General features: G+C 55.2%; 3 protein-coding genes across 7 annotated transcripts in view; 2 read left to right on the top strand and 1 right to left on the bottom strand.

Annotated features, from left to right (window-relative positions):
• The first annotated feature begins 14 nt into the window (after nucleotides 1-14).
• LRRC14B (leucine rich repeat containing 14B) lies at nucleotides 15-4,080 on the top strand. The gene is made up of 2 exons (XM_004768421.3): nucleotides 15-1,337; nucleotides 2,369-4,080. The coding sequence occupies exons 1-2, from the start codon at nucleotides 448-450 to the stop codon at nucleotides 3,012-3,014; spliced, it is 1,536 nt and encodes a 511-aa protein (XP_004768478.2). The 5' UTR covers nucleotides 15-447; the 3' UTR covers nucleotides 3,015-4,080.
• Nucleotides 4,081-4,842: 762 nt separating this feature from the next.
• Nucleotides 4,843-12,790, bottom strand: CCDC127 (coiled-coil domain containing 127). Of its 4 annotated transcripts, none has more exons than XM_045089498.1 (3): nucleotides 12,696-12,790; nucleotides 10,979-11,109; nucleotides 4,843-6,112 (listed from the first exon to the last, which is right to left on the bottom strand). In XM_045089498.1, exons 2-3 carry the CDS (start codon nucleotides 11,097-11,099, stop codon nucleotides 5,418-5,420), a joined length of 816 nt encoding a protein of 271 aa, XP_044945433.1. In that variant the 5' UTR covers nucleotides 11,100-11,109; nucleotides 12,696-12,790; the 3' UTR covers nucleotides 4,843-5,417. The 4 variants fall into 4 exon arrangements, with proteins under 4 accessions (XP_044945433.1, XP_044945434.1, XP_044945435.1 ...); XM_045089499.1 differs by lacking the exon at nucleotides 12,696-12,790 and adding an exon at nucleotides 12,575-12,662; XM_045089500.1 differs by lacking the exon at nucleotides 12,696-12,790 and adding an exon at nucleotides 11,262-11,806.
• Nucleotides 12,791-12,817: 27 nt separating this feature from the next.
• Nucleotides 12,818-27,652, top strand: part of SDHA (succinate dehydrogenase complex flavoprotein subunit A) — a 28,311-nt gene continuing 13,476 nt past the window's right edge. The window contains exons 1-8 of one of the 2 annotated variants that reach the window (XM_045089486.1): nucleotides 12,818-12,958; nucleotides 19,111-19,200; nucleotides 20,577-20,738; nucleotides 22,586-22,729; nucleotides 23,012-23,176; nucleotides 24,059-24,207; nucleotides 24,879-25,003; nucleotides 26,791-26,959. In XM_045089486.1, the coding sequence (XP_044945421.1) occupies nucleotides 12,896-12,958; nucleotides 19,111-19,200; nucleotides 20,577-20,738; nucleotides 22,586-22,729; nucleotides 23,012-23,176; nucleotides 24,059-24,207; nucleotides 24,879-25,003; nucleotides 26,791-26,959 (1,067 nt within the window). In that variant the 5' untranslated portion in view covers nucleotides 12,818-12,895. The remainder of the gene's footprint in view (nucleotides 12,959-19,110; nucleotides 19,201-20,576; nucleotides 20,739-22,585; nucleotides 22,730-23,011; nucleotides 23,177-24,058; nucleotides 24,208-24,878; nucleotides 25,004-26,790; nucleotides 26,960-27,652) is intronic. The other variant, XM_045089487.1, reaches the window with a different exon arrangement.

Genomic DNA, 27,652 nt, shown 5'->3' with positions numbered 1-27,652 from the left:
GGCAGGCCTCACCCAGGGAGCCTGACTCCCGTGACTTTGAGGCGACGCGGCCCTGGTCAGAGGGGCCTTCATCTGGGGTCTCCCAGGTCCGTGCTCAGGCCTGTGCAGCCCACGGCAACTCCCAACCACAGGCCGTCCCTGCAGTGGGCGGGAGCGGCCCTTGTCAGGGGCCTAGGGGCCCTGAGCCGTGCCCTCGGACAGCTCTGTTTTCAGCAGTTAAGCACAAGGACAGGCTGGCCACTGTCCACGCCTCCACGGCCAGAGCCCAAGAAGCACCCACGACCAAAATAGCCGTCAGGTGACCAGAGGGCCTGCTTACCGCCTTCTGCCCAAAGGCAAAGCGCTCACAGCAGCTGCAGCTAAAAATAAGCAGGAAGGGCTTCCATCTTCCGGAGAACCCCAAGGGGAGAGCTCGGCCTCGCTTCCGGGCCCCCACGGGCCGGCACAATGAGATCGCTCCGCTTCATTTCTGCCAAGGCCCTGGTGTCTCACCCCCAGGTGGCCCAGCAGAGCCTGGACGGTGTGGCCCACAACCTCTACCCTCTCCTCTTCAAAGCCAGCTACTTGCTGGAGCAGGCGGCGCTGATCCGCGTCCTGCTGGAGCGCTGGCCCCTGGAGGAGTTCCGGCTGAGTGCGCTGCTGGGGCCGGGCTCGGAAGCCGCGGAGGACCTGCGGGACCGCACCTGCAGGGCCTGCCTGGAGGCCTGTGTGCAAGGCCTCGCAGACCACGTGCTCCGGGCTGAGGGGCCCCGGCGCCTGCGCGTGGCTGACCTCACAGGCGTCCGAGACGTGCAGGTGCAGCGGTGCCCATGTGGGAGGGCGCTGGGCAGGTGGGGCCGCACCGAGCTGCTGGCCAGGACATGCTGCCAGCTGCAGGGGGAGGCCCCCGCGGCCCAGCGCCCCATCCGGGTCGTCGCCGATCTCTTTGTCACCGATGGAAACTTCGAGGTGGTGGTGCAGGCCCTGAGGCCAGCGGGCTCTGCCCCACTGCGTGTGCACTGCGTGTCCTTCCGGGCGGACAGCCTGGGCCCCAGCCAGCTCTTGCAGGTGCTGCGTCTGGCCGGGCCGGGGGAGTTGCACCGGCTGGAGGTGGTGCACAACGTGCGGTTACACGCCGGCCACGTGCAGGAGCTGCTGGCCGAGGTGCGCTTCCCCCAGCTGGCCTCGCTCACCCTGCCGGCCAGGGCCTTCGATGCGCCCCCTGCCGGCACCCGCAGCCCCCATGGCGAGGACCCCCTCCTTTCCTCCATCGCCTGGGAGCTGAGCCAGATGAGCCAGCTCATGGAGCTGAGCGTGGCCTTCTCCACGCTGACTGGGAAGATCCCGAAACTGCTCGGGTAGGTCGCACGATGGCCCAGAGGGCCGGGCCGGGCCAGGGCAGGGGTGGAGGGGAGGGGGGGTGCCCGTCTCCCAGCCTCGTGGCGCAGGTCTGCCGACAGGGGGCCCCCAGGGGCCAAGCCGAAGACACGTGAGGGATCATGGGGGGGGACCCGGCTGCCTACAAGGCCACGGGGTCCCCATTATCCTCTGCCTTCACCCCGGGAGGGCCTAGGGCGGCAGGAGGCCCCAGGCAGCGGGGCTGTGGGTAGCCCAGTGGGGAGCTGAGGAGGACTGGTTTCTGTTGGTGAACAGACGGGAGCACTGCTAATTAGTGAAGCAGACGGTGCGGGAGTGACTATTCGTGTTCTTGTGACAGATCCTCCTGACGCTGGGCGCACAGCGACAAGTCCGTCGAGAGCCCGCTCAGCTTGGTCTGCTGGCGGTGGGCTCCCTGAGGGCTGGGTGGGCTGCGAGGGGGAGGCAATCAGCTTCCAAGTTCAGCGTGTGGCCGTTGGCGGGTAGGGCGTTCTCACAGCTGAGCCAAAAACCAGAGACCCCGGGGTAGAAGCCCCAGCCTGTTCTTGAGACAGACCTGACCTGCTTCTGTGGACCGTGTCGGTGTGCAGCCAGTCAGCGGGTTCACCCACGTGAGGGGAGGACCCCACACAGGGGTGGGAGCACCAGCGGGACCAGGGGGCCGGGGAGGGCTGGGGGACCAGGGAAGGCTGACCCCGCTCTGACGTCACAGCCCCGAAGCGGCCACAGACAAAGGAGTGAGCCTGATTCTCACTGGCACTTTATTTACGGACACTAAAAATGGAATTTCGTGTTATTTCCACACGCCACAAGTATCATCCTTCTTTTGATTGTTCTACCGTTTAAAGATGTAAAAACCATTTTACTGTCAAGGCTGAGTCAGACCAAGCAGCCATGGATTTGGCCGTGGGGCGGCAGTCGGCTGGCCCTTGGGAGAGAATTCATCTCAGTTCCTCCCAGAGGTCCTCGCCGGGACCGCCCCTCACTGGTGCTGTTTTCTGCCCTGCCCTAGGCCCCTGCGGACGCCGCTGAGGACTCTGGACCTGGCCAACTGCTCCCTGAACCACACAGACATGGCCTTCTTGGCAGACTGTGCCCATGCCACATGCCTGGAGGTGCTGGACCTCAGCGGCCACAACCTGTTCAGCCTGTTCCCTTCCACCTTCTCCAGGCTGCTGAGCCGGGCGGCCCGGACACTGAGGGTGCTCACCGTGGAGGAGTGCGGCATCGAAGACCGGCACGTGGGCATGCTGATCCTGGCCCTGAGCCCTTGCCACGAGCTCCGTGAGCTCCGCTTCCTGGGGAACCCGCTGTCGGCCCGGGCCCTGAGGCGCCTCTTCGTGGCTCTCTGCGAGCTGGGCAGGCTCCGGACTGTCGAGTTCCCGGTGCCCAAAGACTGCTACCCCGAGGGCACGGCCTACCCCCAGGACGAGCTGGCCATGTCCAAGTTCGACCAGCAGAAGTATGATGCGATCGCCGAGGATCTCCGTGCGGTGCTGCTTAGAGCCGGCCGGGGTGATGTCCAGGTCTGCACGCCTCTCTTCGGAAGTTTCGACCCAGACATCCAAGAGACAAGCAACGAGCTTGGAGCTTTTTTGCTGCGAGCTTTCAAAGCTGCTCTAGAAAACTTCTCCAGAGCCCTGGAGCAAATGCAGTAGGCCCTCGAGCAGACCAGGGGGGTGTGGTTCGACCGGACAGGAGCCTGGACGTCCTGAGTCAGCAGGCTTGGGCATCCGCGCCCCTGGCCACCTCCAGCTGAAGCATCTCTGAGGGACACCTGCACGTGGCATCAGTTAGGCGCTGCATGGGCTGGTGCCCTGGCTCCAGAAGAGTGGACGAGGCCATGTTGGTGACGGACCGGAGGTTGGTTCTGGACTGCACAGGAGGGAGGAAGGGGAGGCCAGACGTCCGGCCAGGGCCAAAAGAACGTGGGAACTGTCACAGAACTCAGCACTCCCTGTGCCGCGTCCGGGTTCTCTGCCGTGCTGACTCGGGCTTGTGCACTCACAGACCCCTGCCTGGCGTGGAATATGCGATTTGTCATTACGTGCTTGAGCCTGAGGACACAGAAGGCTTCCCGGAAGGCCTCTGTCCCTGCAAGAAAGCCCCACCGGTGATGACACATCCCTACCCGTTTCCTGCCTCCCTTTGGACCCTGACCCCAGAAGACCCTCTGCTCAGGCGGAAGAGAACTCCTCTGTGCAGCTGAATCCAGGCGTGTAAGGTTTACTGACAACATTTGGACTTGGTTTCTACCTGGATCTGATTCCTGCAAGGGCCCAGTGTTAGGATCATTAGATACCAATAAAACAGTGGTGTGCCTTCTTCACACGTGGCTTTCATTTTAATGCAGTTCCGGATTTTTGAAGTACCCAAGAGTATGAAAGTGAAACATTTTCTTAAGACAGAGGCTAGTGCTTGAGGGGCCCAACCTCCTCACACTAGAACCCCCAAGTTCTTGATGTGGTTTTGAAACCTGTGTGAGCAGGCCCCGCCCTCCGTCCGGCTCCGGGCCCTGCTCTAGGCAAGTCCCCACCCAGGTAACCCCACGCTGCCCCTGACAGGTATGTCCCATGCCTTTCTTCCCACAACCAAGTGGGGTTGCCCAAGGCACAGGCTCCCGCAGTGGCAGAGTGACAGGTGCCTGCTTGCCTCACTGAAGGCAGCAACGTTCCTCCTACGTCTCAGGAAAGGATGCCCAGAAAGTGGACGGGGAAAGAGATGACTTTGTCTCTGTGCCCCTCAGATCTGCTTTCTGGGCCACCGCTCGGACCGCGCTCTTGCCCTCCGCCGTCCTGCTGGCAAAGTCTCTGAACCCTATTACAGGCACGTGGAGTTTGCGAGAAGCTCTGACAAGAGAGGAGAGTGGGCACAGGGCAAAGTTTTGCGATGATTTGGATCTAATTCTAGAGTGGAGTCATTTCAACTGCTCACGTCTGTGCCCAGCAGGGTGGGCCCCTAACGGGTGCGTGGCTGAGCCGGGCAGCCGTGGCGAAGGGCTGGGGGCGCTGCAGGGACTGGGGCAGCAGGTGGGCACGTCGGTGGGAGGGGGCACTCCAGTCCCACGACCCCTGCGAGAGGATTCTGGAAGATGCACAGGGTCCTCTCTCGGCCCCGCATGCCTTTCCCTCCGCTGATTTTCTCTTTGAAGATTTTACTGATTTATTTGGGAGCGAGCGAGCATAACAGGGGCAGAGGAACAAGACTTTCTGCCAAGAGCTCCCCAGGGGGCTCGATCCCAGGACCCTGAGATCATGAACTGAACCAAAGTCAGAGCCACGCAGGTATCCCGTTCTCTGCTGATTTTGCTGCACATTCTCCCCATGGGGCCTGCGGGGGTGATATGTGAGAGGCTGACTCACTCGGCTTTGTAAAGAATGGGCAAGTGCCTACCTTTGATCAGTTTGGGCTAAAATGGAGATGATCTAAGTAAAAACATTTTAATTTTATAAAGAGTAAAGTAAATTGCAAACGGAGGTGGCACTATTGCTTTTAAATTCAGGAATTTTTTATTACAGATCATTGCTGATAAATAGTATATGTTGACTAAATACAGACACAAGCCAAATCCCAAACATGTCCCAGGTGCCGACAGGCTACAAGCAGCACTTTCTCTGCCGCGGGTGGGAGAGATGCTCACGCCCGCAGAAAACCTTGGTAACGTTTCTATTTTCTGTCGTCCTTAGGCAGTGGCAGCCACTACCTGACGTCTATTTATAATTCTAGGAGAGAGAGAAGTCACTGGAGGAGAAAACAGAATTTATTTAGGGAGTGACAAAAACAGACCGGAAACTGCTTACAGGGAGGGTCGATACTGTATCTGACTTTCTCCAACAGTCGTACCTACAGCAAAGGCAGGAGGGTGTGCGATTCTGTTCAGCCTCATACAACGGCACAGCTTCAAAAAAGTCCTCCGGGAACCTGCATCCTCAGAGGCTGAAGAGGGCCAAGGAGGAGACCCGGCGCCCCGCGCAGACCGGGCAAGAGAGGACGCAGTTCCTGTGCCAAGGCGGCCGCAGGCGCCCGTGCCAGGAGGAGGCAGCACGGCGGCTCCGGGGGCCTCAGGGCGTCGCCGACGGCGCATGGGGCTCCGGCCAGTCCCCCAGGATGGCGGCCTCAACCCGCTGTCGCTTCCTCAGCTCAGCGCTCAGCTCCCAGTACCTGAGATACAGCCACATGAGTCTGCCGTTCCGACGCCGGCTGGTGTTCCAGACGGCGCCACAGTGGGTGTCATGCTGGAATATGTCAGTCAGGCCGGCCGCCACCTGCAGCTCTGTGGCGACCGGGTCCGTGGACGCTCGGACCAGTAAGTTCTTCTCGATTTCCAGCCGCCTGCCGCGGGGGAGGACCAGGCTGCAGTAGATGTTCTGTCTTTCCGTGAGAGCGTCCTCGAACTCCTTCAGCACAAGCCTGGCCCTCCTCTGCCAGTCGCCCTCCTTCTCCAGGAAGCTCAGATACGCACTTCTCAGAGGCTGCAACTGTCTCTTTTCTTGCATGACCTGAGCCCGCTCTTGTTCCAGAAGCTTCCTTTCTTCTACCAACTTGCGCCCCTGAGAGATAAGGGCTTCTCGGTAACTAGTCGTTCTGTTTTGTTCCTTCTCGAGTTCCAAAGACAAGTGAGCCACGGCGCGCCGGTTTTCTGAGATCACGGCGTGGTACTTGGCTTCGAGATCCCGCTGGAAAGCGGCTGTTCTCTGACGGTACGCTTCTCTTTCTTTTTCTATTTCTTTCTGGGACTCCCTGGACCAAATCCAACCTGACAGGAATAAATTGGGGAAGAAAACACACTTAATGGAAAAGTCAGAGGTGAGGTTTTGTGATCCTGATTTTGAAAAAATATAAAGCAGCTAAAAACAGCATTTCAATAAAATCTTAAGCCCTGAAAGGTACGAATAACATTTTGTAGGAAACCATGTATTAAACAAATTTCTTAGCTGAAAACCAGATAAGCGCTCCCAGAGGACAGCAGGGCTGCTGGCATTTCCCCTTCCAGACTCATCTTCTATGGCCGAAATAATCCAGCACCGCTTTCTTCTGCTCTCAAACTCACCTGCTCTGGCCACAGTGCCCACGTCCTTGGGCCAAGGACTAAAGGGCCACTGGCAGTCGGCTGGTGATTACAGAACTGAGTGATTGCAAAGCGCATGTCGACCTGCTGGCTCCTCCCGCTTCCAGTCTGACAAGGGCACATAAAATCCGGGGAGGAGATGTTCGAGCTCCAGACACGGTCAGGCTCCCGATCCCCAAACCAGGGACACCCGAGTCTCGGAAACGTGGGACGGACTGAGGAGCAGCTGCGCCTCTGTCCTCTGCTACACGGAGAAGTCCAGTGCCGGGGAGGCACCTTTTCCCTCCCCAACGCTCCAGGTGGAGTCCTAGCCATCCGGGAGTCCCCGGGGAGCCGCCCTCCGAGGCGTATCTGTGTGTGCCTGAAGGTCCTTCCCACTTGCGTGCCGGGACCGCCCCAACTCCGTAAGCTAAGACAAACGCATCCCTTCGGCAACGGAACACAGCGTCTAGTCCTACGGGTAACGGTGACTCGAAAGCGTCTCCAACTCCTTCCCTCACCGAAGCGCACAGACAGGGAACGGGCCACGCGGGCAGCTGTCGCACTAGCACTTGCTAAGCACTGAGAGGTCTGTGAGAAGCGGAGGAGAGAAGAACGAATTCGGTCTGGGTGCGGTCGGTGGGGTTCACGAAAGAGGGAAATGGGAACCAGTCTGGCAAAACAAGCAGCAGCTGGTAGGAAAGGTCCCTCCTGGCAGAAGGAACAGGGACAGGAGTGGACATCATGGGTCCTGAGTAGGCTGCTTCCTGGACTCGGCGCAGGGCTTCCAGCAAGGAGCGGGGGCACGTTCTGGAAGTGAGCAGGTGCGGAACAGCAGAAGTCCTCATCGGCTCTGGGAGGAAGTGGACAGTCAGAGGTTGGGGGCAGGGGCCGGCAGGGGCAGAGGAGGCCACCCCCACTGTAACCCAGGGATGATCTAAAGGAGGTGCCACGCCGACACATGGAACACGTGGCGACCGATACAGGACACACAGAGCTGCACGCCAGACCACACAGCCCAGGCTGTGTTTACGGGAAGTCCACCGTATCAGGAAGGCCTCCAGGAAGAGGTGGGACACACACAGGGGAGATTACCACGGGACCCTTCCTCTTGGTGTCTGGGGACCAGAGGCTGACTGGGGGGCCTGGGCTTCCATCCCCACCTGGGAGTGAGGCCTCAACACCACCCTTCCCTGCCAGAGCCCCAGCCACGAAGCTAGTCGCAGAATGTCCCAATAAAGGTCAGTCTCATAACATAATACCCCAAACACAGAGATTTCAGTCGAAGATCACTCGTCATAGAAAGATCACAAACAGAAGTTAAAAAGATAATCAGTAGATGCCAATACTGAGGGAACAGAGATGTTAGTGTTACCTAACAAAGAGTTTATTTTTTTTTTCTTAAAGATTTTATTATTTGAGAGAGAGAAGGAGAGAGAGAGAGAGTGAGGCGGGGAGGGTCAGAGGGAGCAGCAGACTCTCCGCTGAGCAGACTCAGGACTCCAGGATCATGACCGGAGCCAAGGGCAGTCGCCCAACCAACTGAGCCACCCAGGCACCCGATAAAGAGTGAAAAGCAGACGTGATAACACAAAGCCTGAGCACAGAAGGAGGAGATACAAAAACAAGCAAATGGAAGGTTTGAACTGAAAAATCCAGTAACTGACGTAGAAAAGGTGATGCCGAGGTTAGCGTGGAGATGAGCGAACCCTGCGGAAGGGCTGGAGTAACAACCCCGCGTGGGCAGACCTAACCCCTGGGCGGGCGACGGGCTCAGTAGTTCCACAACATGTAACAAGGGTTATATGCCATGGAGATCATATTTTATTTTTATTTTTTTATTAAGTTTCTTTTTAATTTATTCATTTGACAGAGAGAGAGAGATCACAAGTAGGCAGAGACGGGCAGAGAGAGGGAGGAAGCAGGCTCCCCGCGGAGCAGAGAGCCCCGATGTGGGCCTCAATCCCAGGACCCTGAGATCAAGATCTGAGCCTAAGGCAGAGGCTTAACCCGCTGAGCCACCCAGGTGCTCCTGAAGATTCGTTTTAAAGATTTATTTATTTATATTAGAGAGAAAGGAGCGAGACCAAGCGCATGGGAGTGGGAGAGGGGCAGAGGGTGACAATCTCCCAGGAGACTCCTTGCTGAGCGCAAAGCCAAAGATGGGGCAGGACCCCACAACCCATGAGATCACGCACGACCTAAGCTCCCCACCCCCACAAAGTGGAGATTATTCCAAAAACGTAAGACTGGTTCAACAGTCAAAAGTCAATCGACATATGTATAGTCTGAAGAAGAAAAATGACACAATCCCGTCAACGGATACAGAAAAATGTGTGATGAAATTCAGCACCCACAGGGGAAAAAACTCTAAGAACACGGAGGTGAGCTTCCGTGCCTCCAAAGAACAGCTATGAAAACCCACGGCTACCACCACCCTTAATGGTGAAGACAGAATGTCCCTCGACGGGAACTTCTCAGTGGAGGCCTGGAGGCGGGAGCCGGCGCAAGTAACGGACGAGGAAACAGAAGGCAAACAGCCCAGAGAGGAAGAAAGAAAACCCAGTCCCATGTTACACTGAGAAAAAAAAAAGCCGAAAACCAAAAACCTCAAAATGGATCATGGACTTACGTGTAAAACATAAAACTCAACTTTCAAAAAACAACGTGGGACAGAACGTTCAGGGTCTAGGGCGAGGCCAAACGCTCTCAGGAGGAAAAGCATGACCCATGAAAGAAAAAAACCAAGACTGGACTTCATCAAAATTAAAACCTTTGCTCTGTGAAAGCCTCCATTTAGAGAATAAAACAAAACAAAACGAAACGAACAAAAACAATCTACAGAGTGGAAGAAGATACTGGCAAACTAAATAGCCAAAAAAATACTAGAATCTAATAAAATTCTCTCAAAACTCAACCCAAAACCACAAAGCAGTTAGGCAATGGCCGGAAGACAGGCACAGACCCGCTGCGGAGGAGGCGGTACCAAGAGCAAACGGGAACGTGGAAGACGGCCTACGCCAGCCGCGCTCAGGGAAATGGAACAGAAACCAGAATGGGCCTAATTCCGAGACTACAGCGAGCTCGTACGGAGCGGACGAGGCTGCAAAAGGGTCCCAGCACTCGGGAAAGCGTTTTGGCCCGTTCTTACGAAGCTAAACACCGACTCCCATGGAGGCTGAGAAGAGCGGGTGCTTTTCACGATTCCGTGATGTGCACAGTGCCTGCTCCTAAGTCAGAGACGGGGCAGATGCAAACCCCGGGTCCACCTAGGAGCTCAGCAGCCCTACCCTCGGCTGCCCCGAGGCCTGTGGCCAGGGTGGGGAACTGGGAGGCTTAACAGGACTAACAATGACTAATTGGTCGGGAGGCTGGGATAGGCCCTGGGGCGACTCCCACGTTCCATTTGTTTCCAGACTATCTTTTATAGCCTTTCCTCACAACCTTGACTTTTGAAGTTCTTGCCTTCTTGGACTTCTAAAATGTGGCTTTCTGTCCCTGAGAAGAATCAGTGAATATTTTGTATCGTCTTCTTGGTTGTCTTGCTTAGCTAGCATGATCACAGAAACTTGAATCCTTGCGTTCTTGTAAGGATTCTCCAAAAACGTTTTACTACACAGTTTAGAAATTACATTGCCAAGTGGCACCTGGATGGCTCTTGGCTTTGGCTCGGGTCATGATCCTGAAGTTGTGAGATCAAGCCCTGCCTCAGGCTCCGCACTCACTGGCCAGTCTGCTTGAGATTCTCTCTCTCCCTCGGCCCCTCCCCACATGTCACCCCTCCAGTAAATAAGTAAATAAACAAACAAATTATAGTCATGGGCGTAAGCCAGCCTCCCGGCCCAGCCGCCAGTAAACGCGGATAAACCAACAGCTGATAAACGCTCTCCTCCCCAGCCTTCACCGCCTCTACGGGCAGTCTGCTGACCTGAGAAATCCAAGCACATGAAAAAAGTCTCCATAAAAGTATTGCTGCAAACTGAGGGCAGCTGGGCTTTTCTTCCACTTACTCAGTTTCTCACACTCTTTGGGGCACCCAAAACTGTGGGATAAGACAAAACATAAAACCAATTCCTGGACGTCAGAAAACTATCAGGAAGTGGACAATGAAAGCTCAGGGCTGGAATAACTGTAACTGACCCGAAACTGGTGACGCCCCCACAGTGGTCTGCAGACCGGAGAGAAGCTGGCCAGGCTGAGCAGAGGTTTTAAGACAGACTCCCTACACGTGAAACAGAGGACCAAACTGGTTTGTTGACACCTATTTTATTCTTCCCTGTCGGTCCCGATGAGGACGACGGAACCCAGTCCCCTCCAGAGTGGGAAGTCTGGAATGGAGCCGGGGCCAGTCACGAAAGCCCACCCCAGCAAGCCCCTGGTTTTGTTTAGCGCTCACAGTGCTTCAGTGGACGGGGACACTGAGGCTCAGGGGATTAAGTAATTTGCTTCAGACTCACCACATGAGATAACACTAGGACGTACACTTGCATCTGTCAGGGTCCAAAGCCCAAGGTCTTTGGGATCCACAGTTCCAGCCCCCCCCCAAATGCAAATGTGAGGAAAACCATGACTTACGAAAAGCAGCCAATCCCAGCATTGGAACCAACAGGGCATAATTCCATCTGCTTCCATCGCCCCCGTCAGCCCTGGAATTAGGTCGGATATTCCAATTTGGGGGGTCATTTAAGTTATTCATGGAGAGGTACCTTGAAGTAAATAATAAGACCATTAACCACATAACACGGTAGGACACATCTGTCACAACTGTTACCATGTACTTGGCTCAGGTCCGCCCACGAGCTGCGTAGCACTGAGCCTTCCAGGATGAAAGAGGAAAACACAAGGCCTTGGACAGTACCGGGGTACAGTGGCGGGAGAGAGAGGTCTCAAGTGAACCACGAGGCCCGTGAGGGAAGCTCTCGGCGACACAGAGCTTCGCAGCGCGGCTAGACCCAGGACACGTCAGCAGGAAGGTGTGAAAGCAGACCGTGGCCGCTTCAGGAAGTGCTGGCCACGAGGCCACGGAGAGGTGTGTGGCCGGGGTGGGGACAGTGCTGGGAAGGCTCTCATGCCTCCTGGCTCGGGGGGCATTTTCACCGTAAGGACCGATGTTTCTGCTTGAAGCTCTGCTGCCTCTCAGTAACCGGGCTGGGGTCTCAGGCTAACACGGACTTACCGACTTACTAAGAACCCACACTAGGTCGGACACTTCCGCAAAACAGAGCGAGGAGACGTTCAACTCACTCCCACGTGACCGCGACGAACACACAGATTAGGAAAGAAAGGATCGAGGCTTATGTAACAAAAAAGGAACCCAATTCCATCCTGAAAAACTTTGAGTTTTCTTTTTTTTCCGCTAAGATTTTTTATTGATGTATTTCCTTATTTGACAGCGATCACAGGCAGGCAGAGAGAGAGAGGAGCAGGCTCCCCGCTGCCAGGACCCCGGGATCATGACCTGAGCGAAGGCAGAGGCTGTAACCCCCTGAGCCACCGACGCCCCTAAGAGGGTCTTCAACAAAGACTTAACACCTGACAAGATAGAACTAACTGGCAGCACAGAAATGCCAAATACGGCGACTCTGCACGGGAACCCGAGATCGGGCAGGACACAGCGCACAACCCCCCCCCGGTCCGCGCAGGCTCGGCCGCGATCCCTGCGGGCGCACGAGGTCCGCCTTCCGGGCCCAGGGCCTGAGCGAACGCGGAGTCCGGCGAGGGCAACCCGACCCTAAGTAAGACGGAGACCCTGACTCCACCTCAAAGGGAATGAAAGGGAAAGGGGGCGCCTGGAGGGCTCGCGGGCGAGCTCGGCCCTCAGCTCAGGCCACGGTCCGGTCCTGCGACGCAGCCCGGGGCGGGGCGGGGGCTGCTCGGGGCGCCCCCGCGGCGCTCCGTCCGTCGGAGCCGGGAGAAGCCGGGGAAGCAGGAGCGCACGGGCCCCGCCGTGCAGGGTCCTCGCGACGCAGAGCCAAGCACGGGCCGGAGGACGGTCCACCCCCACCCGGCCCCACGGCAGAGGCCGGGCGCGCGCCCCACCGGCCCCGGCCCCGGCCCGGCCCCGGCCCCGGCCCCGGCCCCGGCCCCGGCCCGGCCCTCCCAGAGCCGCCCCCAGCCCCCGCGGCCCCTCCACACGGCCCGGCGCCCTGACCTGCCCCGCCCCCGACCCACCGCGGGGCTCTCCCGACCCCGAACTGCACCCACTGCCCCCGACTTCTCCCTGGGCCGCCGACCTGCTCCGCCCCCAGACCCACCCCGGCCCCTCCCGAGCACCGCCCGGCCCGCCACCTACCCCGGGCGGGGAGCGCCCGACCCGCTCAGCGCCACCGTCCGCGGTTCCTGTGCGCAGGCGCAATGCCCCCGCCCGCCCTCCGGCCCGCGGTCGCGGCGTGGTGCGCAGGCGCCGTGTCCCCTCGTCCCCGCCCGGGCGCGGCTAGGTGCGCAGGCGCAGTCGGCGCGGGGGCCGGTGGGAGCGCGCGCTGCGGGACGGACATGTCGGGGGCCCGGGCGGTGTCTCGGCTGCTGGGCGCCCGGCGCCTGGCACTGTGCAGGGCGGTGAGTTAGCGCCGCGGGGCGGCGGGCGCGGGGCCGAGGTGCCCGGGGCAGGACGGAGCCCGAGGGCCGAAGCGGTCGCCGAGTGCCCCGGGCCCCGGCACGGCCTGAGGCGGGTCTGCGGGCCGGCGCGGGGGTCGGCGGGAGGGGCCCGGCCCGAGGGCGGCCGGACGTTTTCGCAGGCCCGCGGGGCTGCGTCGCCGGGAAGGTCGCGACCGCGCCTGCCGCCCCGGGGCCGCTTCCCCCGCCTGAGGTCCGGGGGCTCCGGGGTTAGCGTCGCCCGCCCGAGCCTTCCGCGCGCGGGGAGGCCTGTAGGTCAAGGTCACCGGGACGCGCAGCGGCCGCGCGTGCCCGGGCCTCGGGCTCCGGAAGCGCCCTCGGACCTGGGGCGGGTCGGCGGGCGGCGCGTGGACGGCGCGGGCGGGGCCCGGCTCGGGGTGTGGCGGGGCCGCGCCGGGGCGAGCGCGCGGGGAGCCGGCTTCGCGCGGGCGCGCTGGGGACGCGGGGCGCTCCGGGGCTGGGGACGCGGGGCGCTGGGGACGCGGGCGCGCTGGGGACCGCAGGGTGCGCTGGGGACGCGGGCGCGCTGGGGACCGCGCGCTCCGGGGCTGGGGCCCGGGTCACGCGCTCAGAGCCCGCCCCGCGGGGCTGCGGCGGCGCAGGGGACGCGGAGCGCTTGGTCTCGGGGGGTGCGGGGCGGAGGCCGCCGGCGCTGCGGGCCGGGCTGCCGCGGGTGCGCGGGGCTGTGCCGGCTGCGCCCTGAGCGGGGTCGCCCGTCCCGGCCCGTCGTGCTCTCGGGATCGCGCGGAGGGCGCCGGCGGGCGGGCCGTGGAGGCCGCGGGGCTCCCTGCTCGGAGCGGCGCCTGCCGGGCGCGGTGCAGTCGAGCCGCCCGGCCTGGCTGCAGCCCCGGCTCGTCGCCCGCCCGGCTCGTCGCCCCGGGTCGTCGCCCTTCCCGTGGGCTGCGGCGGCTTCGTTTCCACGCGGTCCTGCTCGGGCCGCCGTTGGCTGCGGCCGCTCCCTTCACGGCCAGCGCCCGCATCTGCGCCGCAGCCCTTGGCGCGGGGACGTGTGCCCCTGAGGGCAAGACCGACCGCAGGACGGAGCCTCCCGGGGCCTGCGGGAAGCCGGTCTCGGGCGTCGAAAGTCTTTCTCTTTCTTTCTTTTTCTTTCTTAAATTGTTGAAAGTTCACTTGTTTATTTATCGGACAGAGATCGCGAGTCGGCAGAGCGGCGGGGGGTGGGCCGGGCGACGCGGGGCTCCATGCGGGACCCCGGGATCCTGACCTGAGCCGAAGGCAGAGGCTTAACCCGCTGAGCCTCCCGGGCGCCCCGAAAGTCTTCCCGTGGTGCGGAGAGCTTTTCCCGGCCCAGCCGGTCCGCTCCGTGGCCGTGAGGATGGGCAGGAGAGAGACCGCGGGCTGACCGCCGACTGACCACCGGCTGACCACCGACTGACCGCGGGCTGACCGCCGACGGACCGCGGGCTGACCGCCGACTGACCACCGACTGACCGCGGGCTGACCACCGACTGACCGCGGGCTGACCGCCGACTGACCGCGGCCTGACCACCGGCTGACCACCGGCTGACCGCTGACCGCGGGCTGACTGCCGACGGACCGCCGTGCCCGGGCAGGACTCGCTGAAGACAGTTTGAACAAAATCCAGGGGGATTTCTCTTCATCTCCTGTAGTTCAAGTCGGTTTCCGCGTCGCTGCTTACGGCGCTGTTGCCCGCGGCCGCCTTTGCCTTTGCCTTCCTTGGACTTGTGGTTGCCCAGGGCAGAGCGGCGCAGCCAGCGCAGGGGAGAAGCGCAGCCGGTTAACCGCTGCGGGTGAGATTTCTCAGGCTCTGGAAATCCAGAGAGCGGGTCCCGAGTGAGTCCGTTTCTTTTCTTTGAACGTACTGTTCTGACTTGCTTGAATTGTGTCTAGAATTCCACATTTAGGCCTTGGCCGTAACCTTCATTTTGCTTCTGGGTAAGTCTACTGCAGTGGTGGTCCCTTCTGCATTCTGTGAGCTTTTCCTGGTTTGCTTGAAAAATCGCGGCGTGCTGTTGATACGGGATCAGGCTATGCATCTGAGTTTGGAGTCGCAGGGATTTTTCCAAAGGCTCCTTATCTGGGGGATGTACAACCCCGGTGCCCGCCGGGGAGACCTGAGTCCAGACCCTGGGTAGACTCCCTTTCCTGTGGGCTTGGAGGATTCTGGGAGATGACCCGTGAAACCCTCGTGTGATGCCCTTCCGAGCCCCAGCCTGCAGCCGGCAGCCTGCGCGTGCTCATCTTGGGAACGGTGTTTTAAGCGTCCCTGTTTTACAGACTTTTATTTTTTTGATAAAAAGAATTACACTTAGTTGTGTGCGTGTGGGGGGGAGTCGAGAAGGAGTCCAGAAGGCTAAAGGAGTAAGACCCGTCGCCTTCCGCAGACTTGTTCCCGGGTGGAGGCAGCTCTGAATTATGTGTTAGTGGCTCCTGGTGTTTACCTCCATTTGTTCTAGCAAACACGCAGGTGTACTTTTGTCCATTTCGGACATAGACTTCTGTCCTAGACGTAAGGCACAGTGTACCTAAAATGAGGATTCAGGTCACGCAAACCAGCTTCCCACATCCTCCGTCCTTCCAGTGTGGTCAGGCAACCACTTCAGGCCCTTTACGGGCTGCTTTTCTGACTGTAGAGATGAGTTTCTTGTTCGGGATCGCAGGTGTATGTTACTAGATGACGACACCCCACCTTGCTGGACTCCACACTTTTCACTTTTTTCTTCCCTCACTGTCTCATTGATTCACCTGTGCTTTCCTGCTTTTCTACCCCTGAGGGACAGTTCTTACTCGTCGCTGTGTTGTCCTGTTTGATAGTTTTACTTCAGAAAATGTTAATAAGTGGCACAGAAAGAGTTTAACGACAAATTGGGTTAATATTGCACTCTCGAAATGGTAAAATTGCTCCTCAAATCTGATTCAGATGAAAAGCTAGTACTCTGTTTTCCACAGAGAGATGGTATGATAATTTGTTAAAGATTTCATTGTAGTAACTGCCAGTGTTTCAGCTAGCCACGTGTGTGTGTGTGTATGTCTGTCCTTACTCAGCGTGAACATTCTAGAAAGAAGAAATCCTTAGAGAATCTCACCGTTGCTGTTTATTTTATAGTTCAGCTGAAGCGGGGAAGTTTAATGGTAGAACAAAATGGGGTCGATTAGGAAAACCTGTATGTAAGAGATGCTTTACAGGATAACACATCCTTCCGTGCTGGTTATCGTCATGGGATTTGATACATACGAGTATTCTTCAGTTTTCGGAATTAAGATGGTACGGGTGGCCGTAGAGGTCTGGAAACAGACAAGTGTAATAGTTGACTGATGCTCCCCACAAAGGTTCAGTGATTGTGCTGTTCCTGACTAGCAGGCTGTGCAGAAGTGCACCGAGCGACGTGCCCAGGAGTGCTGTGTCCCTCAGTCCTTGTCCATCCGCCTCCAGCACATGGCCTGGGCGATTGGTGTGTCTCGTGTTTCCCCGAGTGAATCCTTGAAACATCATCAAGGAAGAAGGGAATGTGGTCCTTGTCTCCAGACTGTGCCATCACGTGTATATGTATTTAAGTTTTATCTGTTGTAAGTCTCACAAACGTGTTTGCTTTTCATATTGTACCAAGAAAAACACAATACTACAAATGAGAGAATGGAAGGACAAAAATTGATTTATTTTGCCTTTAAATTCCGTACCACATTTTACTGGAAATGAAGTGATTTTTAATCTGTTGATAAAAGACTCTAAATGACGCTCGGGATGTTTCACAAGTTTGGTTTTATAGATTTGAACTCACAACAGGACTTACGTACAGTGATTTCAATCCATCAGGCACTCCGGAGTACAGTGTGGAAGTTACAGGAAGACTTCTTGATGGTCCAGGAGGATAAAAGACCTTTTTCAAGGGGCGCCTGGGTGGCTTAGTCAGTTAAGCCTCTGACTCTTGGTTTCAGCTTGGGTCCTGGTCTCAGGGTCCTGGGATCAAGCCCCCCATGAGGCTCCGCACTCGTGCACACTCTCTCCCTCTCTAAAATAAATAAGTAAATAAACCAACCTACCTACCCACCCACCAACCTTTTTCAAATATGGAAAGAAAATACTCTTTCTACAGTATTAACCCCTAAAAGCTATTCTCTTTTATAGATGACCGTATTATTGTTAGTTTTGTATACTTTTACCGGATAAAGAACGCCCAGAGGAAGAAATTTCTGGCGGCTTTCCCAGATACATATGGCTACGTTTTCCGCTGTGCTTACAACAGCTGCGAACTATGGCCTGTCCACGTGCAGATTCTTATGACCATAGGTCTTCATAATTGCCTCCGCCATACACACTTGGAGACTGGCCAGATTTGTGATGATTCCTGTAGCAGGATCGGTCTCTCCCGGGACCGTCACAGCTTTGTTCTTGTGCCCGTGGCCATTCGGATCGTTGGGATCGTTGCAGTTCCCAGACAGTTTCAAGTTGTCTTCATTACTTGGGGTTAGAGCCGGTGGGTCTCCTGAAGAAGATGAGGGGGGACAGGTGTGCCGCGTTCATGGCCTCACCTCCCCCTCAGCTAGTGGGGGGTGCTCACTGTTTCTGTTTTAATTTTAGTTTGGTATTGCAAAAGGTACTGTTCTTTCTGGAACTGTTACCTTTATGTTGTACTTCAAAAAAATTTTCAAGAACATTTGTATTAAAATTCTTTGACTTCTATAAGATGTGATTTTACCAATTTTAAAATTATTCTAAAAGAAGAATATTTTTACTTTTTAAATTTTCTGAAAGAAAAAACTGGCTTATGTCAATAAAAGCAAATGTATTTAAAGTTGAAATTGGGGAATTCAAGAATACTGCTTCTATCAGTTCAGATCTATTTAGAAATCCAACAGATTCTTTGTAATGGAGTGCTAGCATTAAGTCAGCTATTTGTGTCAGTCATTTCGCTCAGAGCTGGAGGAAGCCTAGAGGTTGGAGGCACCTGCACTTTGCACGTGGCCCAGCCCTCCAGCCTTGGCCTCAGTCCCTTCATCTCGGAAGGAAGGCTTTGAGTTCAAAACTGCTCAGTTAGGGTTCGTTTTGCATTCTGCCGTGTTCTCCTTCATGTATTCCCCACGGGTTTGTCCTAGGGAATAATTTTTATTATTTTTTTTTACCCCACAGAATAAATACCGTCTCTTCCTAATGGCAGAATACTTAAAACATCTCTCTCATCCCTTCTGTCGCTGTTAAATGTACTTAATTCCTAAAACTGTTCTTTATGAGATTGCTAAAATTTTAGTTTATTTGTTGTTTTCTAAGATGCAGTCAGCAGAGTGGAAAGACATGACTCATAAATTGGTTCATGTATGTGGAACAGGGCCTCGTGCTGGGTTTTGATTTCATTCATACCACTTTTCTTGAGTGAGTGTTTATAGGGTGGGGCTTTAAGCCCAAACTTGGAGAGTTGTAGGGTTTACCCAGGGAAAGGCCAGAGACACGTGTCGAAGACAGAGGGACACCACCATGGAGTTGGGACAGACAGGAGGGGACGTCCCTCGAGCCCAGCACGGGTGTGGTGAGTGGGGAAGCAAGACTGTGAGCGTCTCTAGGCGTGGGGTCCTGGTGTTAACAGTGAAGGGCTGATCCCACTGGTGCCCAGGTGTCGCACAACCGGACATCGTCTTCTAGAAAAGGCGCTTCCCACAGCTGTCCAGCGCCTGTTCCAGTGAGCTGCGTGGCCTTGCAGCTGTGCAGTGCTCTCGGGTGAAGAGAGTCACTGATGCATCTAGTAAAAGTGCTTCACTGTTCGCAAACTGCCACTTGAGCAAAAATAGATACCTTTCCCATTCTCTGTGAGAACCCTAAATTAAGAAATTAACGTGAAGTTGTTCCTTTTCCTCTCTGAGTCTGTGAGTGTCCTCTTTGGAAACAAACTTCGTTTAGGAGGGCTTTTCCTGGGGTGCCAAGTCCGTGCCAGTTAGGTAGGCCTGCCCTGGGTCCTTAGTCCTTCCTTACCCATCAGCGCTAATGAAGTAGAGGACCCCAGCTAAGCGGTCTCGGTGAAGAGGGAGCACCTGGGTGCTGAAAGAGTTAATGACTTCAGGGGAGATTTTGATGGCTGATCCTTCTTGTTGAAGACCCTGAATGCTCTCCATCTGTGTCTCAGCAGCGGCCGGCGACATGGCGGACGGACACCCGCGGTTTTCACTTCTCTGTTGACGGGAATAAAAGGTCTTCTGCTAAGGTTTCCGATTCAGTAAGTTTATAACTTTTGGTCCCTTAAAAATGACATCCTTGGTTTGGAACAGTGACGATCTGTACCAGTTTTCAGTATATTGGAATAATACACAGTTCTGTTTAAAGGAAAATATTCTCATTGCAGTGGTGCTCAAATTATTGTTAGTGTACAGTACCTAGTTGTGGTACAGATGTAGGAACAGTCCCCGACACTTTCTGCTATAGATGCTCATAGGCATCTGTAAGCCAGAGTAAAACTTAAGTCACAGCAGCAGAGTAATAAAATACAAATAATAGATGAGCCCTTTTTACTGTGACAGATGACACAGGACCGTGAAGCCACTTGCATGCAGCCTCTTTGAGTTTACTGGTCCTGTTCGTTCTCTGCTGAGGACACATTTTGTTCACAGGTCTTTTCTCATTAGCTCCCAGTAGTTACTGACTGCTAGTGGGCACCTTCTCAAGCAAGCACAAGCATGGTCCTGAGACAGGGTTCTGGTCCTCAGTGCTAAGGCGGTTGCGCAGATGGACTGGAAGTGTGCTTACCTAAGGGAAACACCATATTCACATTCTCACGGGAATCTTGCTGATTGCAGGTGGGAAATCATGGTCTACACTGCACTGTGAGCTTAGAGTCACATAAACATACGTGTGTATATATTGCTACAAACATGAAAAGATAATTGAATAGAAAAGCCATATTTAGGGGCGCCTGGGTGGCTCAGTGGGTTAGGCCTCTGCCTTCGGCTCAGGTCATGATCTCGGGGTCCTGGGATCCAGTCCCGCATCAGGCTCTCTGCTCAGTGGGGAGCCTGCTTCCCTCCCTCTGCCTGCCTCTCTGCCTACTTGTGATCTGTCTGTCAAATAAATAAGTAAATATTTTTTAAAAAAAAGAAAGAAAAGAAAAGCCATATTTAGAACTAATACTTTGATTTGTGGTGTTCTTTGTATCTACAGTTCCTTGCTGAGGCTGTCCCTTTTTTTTTTTTTTTTTTTTTTTATTTGTTTATTTGACAGAGATCTCAAGTAGGCAGAGAGGCAGGCAGAGAGAGGGGGAAGCAGGCTCCCCGCTGAGCAGAGAGCCCAATGCGGGGCTCGATCCCAGGACCCTGAGACCATGACCTGAGCAGAAAGCAGAGGCTTGAACCCACTGAGCCACCAGGCGCCCTGAGGCTGTCCCTCTTAAGTTTCCCGGGTGCTAGGATGAGTGCTGTCCTTTTGGCAACTCTGTGTGTTGGCCCTGTTGGTTGGGCTGCTCCCGTCACACACTCTGTCCGGCCCCACAGGGTGGAGGTCCCTCTTGGCCGAAGCTGTTCTCATTGCTCGTTCTGTTTTCTCCAAGCTCTTGTGCTGCACCCATGGTCCTTGGTTGATAAGTGAATTGTTCCTTCCCAGATTTCTACGCAGTATCCAGTGGTGGACCATGAATTTGATGCAGTGGTGGTTGGTGCTGGAGGGGCAGGCTTGCGAGCTGCGTTTGGCCTTTCCGAGGCTGGGTTTAACACGGCCTGCGTCACAAAGCTCTTTCCTACCAGATCACACACCGTGGCAGCCCAGGTAAGAGGAGGGGGTTCCATTCACGGTTGGGGCACCCACAGCCAAGCACAGTCTCCGGCCACAGCCCTCCTTCCTGCCACGCTCCGGCCCCGTTGGGCTCTCCCTGCACCCATCTGGCTCTCTCACCTCCGAGGGTCTGTGCTCACACCGCTCACACTGCCTTCACCTCCGGCCGGAGCTGCTTCTGGGGCCTCTTGCACTCTTTCCTGCTCCAGTTACACTCAGGTCTCCTTCGAGCACCCGCCTGGACCCCTCCCCACATCACGGTTTGTCTTCACTGCACTCTCTCCATCTGAAACGAGCTCGTCTCCAGTCTTGCTGCCGTTGGCCCTGAGTCTTGTGTTTATTGCCGCAGCCTTGGTGCAGGCCCCGTTAAATACAATGGTGAGGAGCTCTGGGGATGGCACAGATGCGTAGGGCGGAAGAGCATTGGCCTTTAAATGCTCGGAATTTAGGGCGGAGGATAAAAGCAAGGTGAACTGTTACACAATGATTGTGTAATTTCATTTTCTTTCTTGGCACACTGGGTAGTATCCCAGTTGAGTGTTCCAAAATCATACTGGACTGTTTTTTCCAGTATTTGAAACACATTTCCTTATAGAGATAGCAGAGTATATAGTGACTTCCCAGGAGCCAATAAAAGCTGCCCTAATTACAGTTGTAGCTGTATCCAGTGTCCAGCAACATTCTTCAGGCACTTAATTGCCCAAGTAACTTTGTCCTGAAGTGATGTTTTGTAAACTGAAAAATAAATAACATACAGCTTTGGAGAATATATTACTTAAAAGGAAAAAATGGACGTAAACATAAATAATGCAAAATAATAGGGGGTTCTGATAATGCAATATTAATATAATAAAAAGAGTAAGAAGCGGATACCTTGGATAGTGGTTCTGGAGAAAGTAGGTGTAACTGGGGTTAGAGTGAAGTCGGTGGCCTGGAGAGTCTGGAGTGCACTCCCGCAGGGCGCCTGGGTGGCTTTGGCCGGAGTGCACAGCTCCTGATCCTGGACTTGAGACTTTGAGCCCCACGTTGGATGCAGGGGTTACTTTAAGAAAACAAAATTGTTCCTCGTAGTAGCCGTAAAATGACAGCCTCTGTGCGTGCACCGGGCCGAGTACCTCTGTGTTATTTTGAACTAGGTTTTCTCCGTTCTGCTACTCTGGTACTTCACATTTCTAACCGTTATTGAAGGGGGTGGAAGAGGAGGAGGAAGTAATGGAGTAACTTGTGCGGCATGTCTTACAGGATTCCTGGGTCTGTGCTCGGGACTGTTTTCCTGGGAACTAAACGTAATGGGAAATCAAGGCCCAGTAGCGCCAAGTGGGGAAAGGGTTCAAGCGTGGGTTGCTTGACTCAGAAGCCTGGACTGAGGAACAGTTGGGAACCGGGGGGAGGTTCTTTGTGTCTTTGTTGTGAAAGAGAGGGGTACTGCAGTTTCCAGTTGGAGAGGGAAAGTGCAAGCGTGAGGTTTGTGCTGTGCTGCCGTTTTCTCAGACTCGGACCTGACGGTAAACACTCCTTTACCGTACGCCCATCAACACCACTACGAACATTTCGTCATAAAATTACCCCAGATAGATTCGTTGAGTACCTTCTGTGTGCCAGGTTGGGAAGTGGTGAGTCGCACACGGAGCCTCACTTGACCCTCCACACAGCCTGTAAGTGAGGAGACTGAGGCGGAGGGAGGTCCTGTGACCGGACTGCACTCAGGACCCTTACAGGCTGTTAAGCCAAAGCGGGTGGCTTTCTCTGAACCCAGATCTGGAGCAGGAGGCAAAGGACGAGCCTGGAAAATGCCACCAGCGCTTCTTCTTGTAGCTTGTAAGGGTGCTCTCTGTTTGCAGGGAGGGATCAATGCTGCCCTGGGGAACATGGAGGAGGACAACTGGAGGTGGCACTTCTACGACACTGTGAAGGGCTCCGACTGGCTGGGGGACCAGGACGCCATCCACTACATGACAGAGCAGGCCCCTGCTTCTGTGGTAGAGGTAGTGTCCTCACGGGGTCTGTTCCTAATACAGAAGAGAATTTGAGGCCGATGGGGTCCGCCCAAAGAAGGGTAACGAGTGGATGGCACTAGGGAAATCTTCCCTGTCGTCAACCATTCAGTTCATTTTATAACGAAGTTTTTCTCTTTTCCAAACTGTTGAAGCTTTCATAGAATGTATTGGTTGGGGGTTGGCAGGTTTATGTTGAAATTGTTCGGTGTAAAGTAGCCGTGAAGGTCCTGATTCCTACAAGGTACGAGGTGTCAGTTTTATGTTTTCCAGCTGGAGAACTACGGCATGCCGTTTAGCAGAACTGAAGACGGGAGGATTTATCAGCGCGCTTTTGGCGGACAGAGCCTCAAGTTTGGGAAAGGCGGGCAGGCCCACCGGTGCTGCTGCGTGGCTGACCGCACGGGCCACTCCCTGCTGCACACGTTGTATGGGAGGGTGAGGCTGCCTTGGGTGCGCGGGTTGACGGGATACAGTCTAGTTAGGCCGGGCGTGTGGGGATGTGCCGGAAACAGGCCACCCTGGGGACAGGCCGGTTGTCAGAGTGTCAGGCCTGGGGTCACTTCCTGAACATCAGAGGAACATGGCCCATGTGTGTCGTAATTGTGTGGTGGTTAATGAGGAGGTGTCTGCTTCAGAAAACGGGACTGTTCATCGTTACCTGCTGGGTTTGAACTGGCGGCCTGCGGCCTGCCACACTTGAGCTGTAGGAAGCAAGTGAGTACTTTCTGCCTCAGCACCTCTGAGTTCCTGAACTGGGTGTTTGCATACTTACCTGCTCAGACTGGACAAAGATTTGGGGGCCGTAGTTACTGGATAATCGGGGCCTACTTTGGCATAGCCAGATGATCAGCATTCTGAAGTATCAGAACACTGAGAAGAATCCGTTTTCTGAAGTGTTGCTTCCAGATGGGGACAGAGTATTGACACAAATGTTAGGGCAGCAGTGGCTTCTCTGGCGGAGCGCACTGACAGATGTGTGACCAGATCTGCCCGTCCGGCGGAATTGTGGGTCACACGGGGGAGCCGACAGTTTCGTGAGGGCCCTCTCACGGAGCAGCTGCGTGGTCTGTGTGACACGTGTGTCCTTACGTGCTGGTCATACAGCTGAGAGCAGGCTACCTGTGGGTGGTTACACAACAGCATCCGTGCTGTGGTTGATGTGACACGACCCGGTGCTCTCCTAGAGTTTACGCTGTCCACTCGTTACACACCGGATCAGGGCCTCGGACCTGTTCACGTGAGCAGTATTGCTGACGTGTCAGCGGCGTAAATGCGATTGAAACTGTGGGAACCTTGTTTTTCTCTCGTGTTTTTTAGTCTCTGCGATATGATACCAGCTATTTTGTAGAGTACTTTGCCTTGGATCTCCTGATGGAGAATGGGGAATGTCGTGGTGTTATTGCGCTGTGCATAGAAGATGGGTCCATCCATCGCATAAGAGCCAAGAACACTGTTGTGGCTACCGGGTAGGAGTCTGACTTGTATTTAACTTCTCTGGAGGGAAGTTGGGTCTCAGTTTCTTCAAATAAAGATGGAGGCACTATGGAATAGTGGTTTAATCACCGGTATCACAGGTAGTGACCTAACCCAGCAGCACAGTAAGCTTCGCCAGCCTCCGGTCTGTATCTTTGAAGGGGACAGTCACGGCAGCTGCCTCAGGTGGGCAGGGATGTATCCTCCATTCACACCTGGGAGGACCCTTGAAGAAACCGGTCCGGGGAGGCACATGACATCTTCTGGACTAACTACTTTTGCTTTTGTGGGTGCTGTGTTTGTACTGATTTTCTGGGGTAGTTTGTTCACATGAGGAAAATAAGTTAATTCCATTTCATACACCATCAGTTTGTTATTTTAAACCTTTAAAAGTGTGGATCCGTAGACATTAAACATTTTAGTGTTAAGGTAGCACGTGCTTATCAGGAAGTCGCTCAGCACCAAAGTGCACTGAGGTACAAATGAGAGTGCCTTCCCTGTCACTCGGGCTCCCAGCCCGGTTGCCCAGCGGGGCACAGACTACAGCACCTGCAGCTGCTGCCGGGCCGCTCTGGCCACTCTGGCGCCATCAGAAGGGAGAAGGGCAGACCTGAAGGTTCCCTGTGCATCACGGTTCTCTCTCTGCTGCCCGTCTGTTTCCCAGAGGCTACGGCCGCACCTACTTCAGCTGCACGTCTGCCCACACCAGCACCGGTGACGGCACAGCCATGGTCACCAGGGCAGGCCTTCCCTGCCAGGACTTGGAGTTCGTGCAGTTCCACCCCACAGGTAGGATGGGGCCACGTCAGTGCGGCCCAGGCGCTTCGTGTCTTCTGAGCCCCCCACGCCTCTTGCTGCTCCTCTGCAGTGTCCTGCGCGGACAGGTTCCCAGAGCGCAGCTCGTCCTTTGCTCAAGGAGGTTTTTTCCTGCTTCCCCCAAGGCAGTTTAGGGCACCAGCTTGATTAACTCTGACTCTTGCCTTGATGGTACCTGCTTCAGTCCTAAAGCCGTAAAGGCCGGGGCAGGTGCCTGGCACACAGTAGGACCTTGGCAGTGTTTACTGAGTGGGTGTCCTGATAGCCAGGGGGGACGCTGGTGACCAGAGTTGTGGCGTGGGCAGATTTCAGGGTTGTAGGAGAACAGCTGTCACCGCAGGAGTGTCAAGTCGGGATGAGCTGTGGCAGACGGGACCCCTGAGGTGGTGGGGACAGACTGCCCAGTCCTGGCAGACTGAGCCTTCTTGGGTCCTCAGACAGTTGAGTGTGTGAATGTGGGGTTCAGAAGGGCGGTCTGTGCAGGGGCCGCAGGCTTGAGAGCCCCTTACCCAGAAGTGACCGCCTCTTGAGAGAGACGAGTCTCATTCTGGACTTTGGTTCTTGTTGCTTTTCTAGCCTGTCAGTTGAGGGGGCACGACATGTAGCTCCCCACCTTGCTAAAGAACCTGGTCTGGTGTTTTTCTCTTTGCTCTGTTTCTTCCGATCCCTGGCAGGGATGAAAAATAAAATGTTTCAGGTAGTTTAGTTTTGTTCTTAAAATATTTATTTATTTATTTATTTTAAAGGTTTTATTTATTTATTTGACAGAGAGATCACAAGCAGGCACAGAGGCAGGCAGGGGGGAAGCAGGCTCCCCGCCAGGCAGAGAGCCTGAGGCAGGCTCGATCCCAACCCTGAGATCCTGACCTGAGCTGAAGGCAGAGGCTTAACTTGCTGAGCCTCCGAGGCTTGGTTTTGTTTTGTTTTGTTTAAGATTTATTTATTTATCGGAGGGTGACAGAGTGCGCGAGTGGGGGGAGGGGCGGAGGAGGAGGGAGACTCTCAAGCCTTCTCCTCGACGAGCGCACAGAGCAGGAGCGGGGCTCTACCAAGACTCAGACGTCAGCCAACTGAGCCACTTGAGGTAGTTTTTTTAATTACTGTTTTTAACTCAAAAAATGTCTGAAGATTCTGAATTCCACTTGTAAGCATGAAGCGCCCCGTTACCAGTGACTTTAGATAGGAACTTTCCGAGCTGGTTTGTCCTACCTTGTCACAATTCCGTGGCACAAGGAGATGCTCTAAAATGAAAACAGGGGCACCTGGGTGGCTCAGTTGTTCGGCCTCTGCCTTCTGCTTGGGTCATGCTCCCGGGTCCTGGGATCGAGCCTCCCATCGGGCTCCCTGCTCGGGGAGCCTGCTTCTCCCTCTCCCAGGCCCTCTGTTGGTGTTCTCTCTCTTACTACGTCTCTGTCAAGTAAATAAATAAGATCTTAAAAAAAAAAAGAACAGAAAACATGAATTTAACGTGCGCTTGCTTGTGTTGAAAGTTTCAGCAGTTGTCATGGGAATTCTGGGGTTGGCAGAGCAGTTGTGCCGCTTTGTGCTTTTCCTCATGGGGACTTCATCTTATCTACTGTATCTACTAGAATCTTATCTACTCTTCCTAATCTTTCTTTTGTCTTACTCTCCTGAGGGCACAATGCCCTTTGCGTGCCCTTTTCCTTTCCCCAAAGATATCTTGGGGGAAAAAAAAAATGCGTTTGAAATCTAGACCTAGCAGTTGTTCGGTTAGAGCTAATTAATTGGGTTCTTTGCAGGTATCTATGGCGCTGGTTGTCTCATTACGGAAGGGTGTCGTGGAGAGGGAGGCATTCTCATTAACAGTCAAGGCGAGAGGTTCATGGAGCGCTATGCCCCGGTGGCAAAGGATTTGGCGTCCAGAGACGTTGTATCTCGGTCCATGACCCTGGAAATCCGGGAAGGAAGGTCTGTGTGCTTATCTGCAAAGGTGTCTGAGCGCACGCACACGCACACGCACACCCCTGCTTTCTCTTTTGGTGGCTGCTGTTTGTGTCTGCATCTTAACATGGGCTGGTGTGACTGTGTATGAGTTTCGGCACCTCCTCCCAACTGGGTAGGTTGCGTGCAGCCGCCTGCCGCCCTCTGACTGTCACTGTCATGTCGCCTTAGAGACCAGCTTCTGGGGAGTTGGGCTGGTCTGACCTAAATCTCAAGTCTGTGCAACATCGTCTGTATGCATGTGAGTGAGTGTTGTGACAGAGACAGACAAGCTGGCAGTCTGCAGTTAGCCTGTGGGCCGCGGGTGCGGCTCGGGGACCTGCTGAGCACAAGCCCGTGGCGTTCCCTGAAGGAGCGTCGGCTCTTCAGTGTCTGCACTGCCTTACTGCGGTGCTTCTTGTCAAAGTTCAGGGGTTACGGCCTCTAGACACGTTATATTTGCAGTATTTGCATTAGAAGGACTCATTTATCAAGGAAAACACACTGTGACTTCCCAAGACCGGAGTGTGAGCCGGTGAGGGCCGAGTGTCTGTCCACGTTCTGGCTGTGTCCCAGCACGTGGAGTCCCCCCCCGGCCAGGGTAGGTGCTTGGAAAAGACGTGAAGAATGGATGACCACAAGTGAGGGGACATTCCGTACAGCTTGAGAAAAGTGCGACCT

The sequence above is a fragment of the Mustela putorius genome, unplaced genomic scaffold (assembly GCF_011764305.1).
Source record: "Mustela putorius furo isolate JIRA1106 unplaced genomic scaffold, ASM1176430v1.1 tig00000107_pilon_pilon_pilon, whole genome shotgun sequence".
Lineage (NCBI taxonomy): Eukaryota > Metazoa > Chordata > Mammalia > Carnivora > Mustelidae > Mustela > Mustela putorius.
The sequence above is the reverse complement of the archived record's forward strand: the minus strand, read 5'-3'. Positions and strand labels throughout refer to the sequence as shown.

What these genes read in the sequence shown, in the direction of transcription:
- CCDC127 (XM_004768418.3), bottom strand. Translation starts at nt 11,025, where the DNA reads ATGGAATTATGCCCTGTTGGTTCCAATGCTGGGATTGGCTGCTTTTC. An exon ending in GCTGGGATTGGCTGCTTTTC is followed by an intron (nt 7,257 to 10,978) that starts GTAAGTCATGGT and finishes ACTTCCTCCCAG; the next exon opens with AGCCGATGAGGACTTCTGCT. An exon ending in GGGCACTGTGGCCAGAGCAG is followed by an intron (nt 6,113 to 6,406) that starts GTGAGTTTGAGA and finishes TATTCCTGTCAG; the next exon opens with GTTGGATTTGGTCCAGGGAG.
- LRRC14B (XM_004768421.3), top strand. Translation starts at nt 448, where the DNA reads ATGAGATCGCTCCGCTTCATTTCTGCCAAGGCCCTGGTGTCTCACCCC. An exon ending in AAGATCCCGAAACTGCTCGG is followed by an intron (nt 1,338 to 2,368) that starts GTAGGTCGCACG and finishes GCCCTGCCCTAG; the next exon opens with GCCCCTGCGGACGCCGCTGA.